The sequence below is a fragment of the Cyprinodon variegatus genome, unplaced genomic scaffold, assembly GCF_000732505.1.
Source record: "Cyprinodon variegatus isolate N-32 unplaced genomic scaffold, C_variegatus-1.0 Scaffold183, whole genome shotgun sequence".
NCBI classification, from domain to species: Eukaryota; Metazoa; Chordata; class Actinopteri; order Cyprinodontiformes; family Cyprinodontidae; genus Cyprinodon; species Cyprinodon variegatus.
The window spans coordinates 326,020-328,476 of record NW_015150636.1 but is presented as its reverse complement, the minus strand read 5'-3'; the positions used below and the strand labels follow the sequence as shown (position 1 = coordinate 328,476).

Here is a 2,457-nt window from a genome sequence, read left to right as displayed (position 1 = left end):
ATTCTGAGAAAAAAGTCAGAATTCTGAGAAAAAAGTCAGAATTCTGAGAAAAAAGTCAGAATTCTGAGAAAAAAGTCAGAATTCTGAGAAAAAAGTCAAAATTCTGACTTTTTTCCCATACTATACTGAAATAAAAAAAGAATCAGTTTACTTTTTTTTTTTTTATCAGTGGCCCTAATCCTCTTCCGTAATTATGGGATCTGATTGATACCAGTTAGTAAAAGTTCAGAAATCGGTGCTCAGATTTGGATGCTGTTAGTTTCTCTACAGCAGAGGGAAGGAAAATAAGGAAGTGATCGGGTTGCTGCCTGCAGCTCTGGCTGGCTAATTAAGCGAAGATCACTGACAGCAACATAAAAGGTCCATCCGAGCAAAACAAAACAATCGTCTTTATTTAAAGAGGGACGCTGTGTTCCCTTTCTCAAAGCAGTGATTGTTTTATACAGAAAAAGACAGGAATAGAGGCTCATTTATAGACATTACGCTCTTTTTCATCTTTCTTTTGGAAGTTTTCTGTGACAAAACTTTTAGACACACAACATAAAAGAGGATTGTTTGGTGGGGTTTATATGCAAGCACTCGTTCTTTCCTGCAATCCAGTTCTGCCCCTGAAGCGTTTAAACATTTGGATCCTCTGATGTGAAAATATCAATATTATTAGTCGACCAATTAAGGTCAACTATTCATATATTTATTTTCCTACCTGTTCTTTAAATTATAATCAGGGTCACATCACCAAACAACCTCTCCTCTCTCTTTAGAGGCACAAACTGCAACAAGATGGAAACTAGTTTATTTCTGGGACCGATCCGTCATCAGCTGATCCTTCGTTAAACCTGACATTCATCAGGTTCTAGTAGAACTAACCGTTCGGTTCCTTTTCACTGGAAATGTTTAAAGATATGAGTTCTGGATTGTAATAGTAGCTTAAAACCTGACGATAGCTGCTATGAAGCCTGACGGACTGAAAGCAGAGGAGTCCATGACGGGGAAAAAACTCATTTTTATAACAATTTGATATGAATCTTACGTTTATTAAGTTGACTTTTGTTTTATTTTTAACTTTTTTGGTTAAATTCTTCATTTTAAATCTAAATTCCTGTGAAATTCCTGTGTAATAAAATTTTTTAAAACCTAATCAGTTCAGTTGCCCTGACCTTTGTTTTCATACTAAACAAATCTAAAGGGGAAAACATTGAACTTTGTTTATCATAAAAATATGAATTTATCTCATCTCAAAACATGAGTGGATGACACCATAGTTGCTATCTGGTTACACATTAGTTTTTGGTTCAGGTGTTTTTAATGTTTCCGGTTCTCCTGGGTTCTGCTTTAACGGACATGTTCTCCTGGTTCCTGTTCTGAGCTCATCTCTGTTTCTGTTTCAGTTTATCGAAGGGGACTTTGAGGAGTATCTCTGCAAGCTTCGGGACCCTCAGGTAAACCTCAGCGTCATCAGCGTATCTGCTCACTGTAACGTCTCATTAGAGGGAGACTGATGAGACGCTTGGTTTTTACAGCAATGGGTGGGAGAGGTGGAGATCAACGCGCTGGCCGTCATGTACAAGTGAGTAAAATCAACGTAAACATGTCCGCCATCCACTTAACACACTGATTTAAAAAAAAAACATTTGTTGTTCAATAGACTGTTTTTATAGTTAGTTTATTTTTAGCTTCTTTCTTATAAATGATCCCTTTGGGGTTCTGTAGAGATTTTATGAGCAGTCAGTCCTCATGTTTTATTTAAATCTATTTTAACTGCATTTCATAGATTATTACACCTTTATTAAAACCTGAATTTCTGACCAATGAAACATCTTCTGCCCTGATGATCTGAGAAATGCAGCAATTTGATTTATTTAGGAAAAATCTTTATCTATACCTTTTTATCTAAACTTTTATCTACTTTCTCAATAAACAAATGCCTTGAACTTATTGAAAAAAACAAGATTGAAATTTAATTAATAAGATAGTTTATATACACTTACTAATTAGGGATGTAACGATATCAAAATCTCACGGTACAATACAATTTCGATATTGACCTCACGGTACGATATTGTGGAAAAGCTCACAGTACTGTTAAATAGCTCACGATAGTGTTTGTGATGATAATAGCAAAAAAAAAAATACAGACATTTTTTCTGCTTTTCCAGTCAACAGTCAATTTATTGCTGTATTCATGGATAAATACAACATAAAAATCTGATCACATAGTGCTTTTAAAGTGCAAGTTGTAGTCAGGAACATCGATATTCTGTCGCTTCTTCTGTGCAACGTTCAAGTTAAGAAGCAACCAGAACGATTGTAAACAATATGGAATTCCCTTTTAGTGCAAACAAATATCAAGTTAAGTCAGGTTTAAATGTGCAAGACAAGTAAAAGCAGCCTTTTAAAACTGGTATTTAGGAACATAACTAAAACTTAAATAAAATAGTCAGTCAAAAAGCCTCTATC

At 34.8% G+C, this 2,457-nt stretch overlaps 1 protein-coding gene across 1 annotated transcript in view; it reads left to right on the top strand.

The window, feature by feature from the left end:
- otud4 (OTU deubiquitinase 4) overlaps nucleotides 1-2,457 on the top strand; it is a 30,659-nt gene that overhangs the window by 7,223 nt on the left and 20,979 nt on the right. The window contains exons 3-4 of the mRNA XM_015378973.1: nucleotides 1,389-1,439; nucleotides 1,521-1,567. Of these exons, the coding sequence (XP_015234459.1) occupies nucleotides 1,389-1,439; nucleotides 1,521-1,567 (98 nt within the window). The remainder of the gene's footprint in view (nucleotides 1-1,388; nucleotides 1,440-1,520; nucleotides 1,568-2,457) is intronic.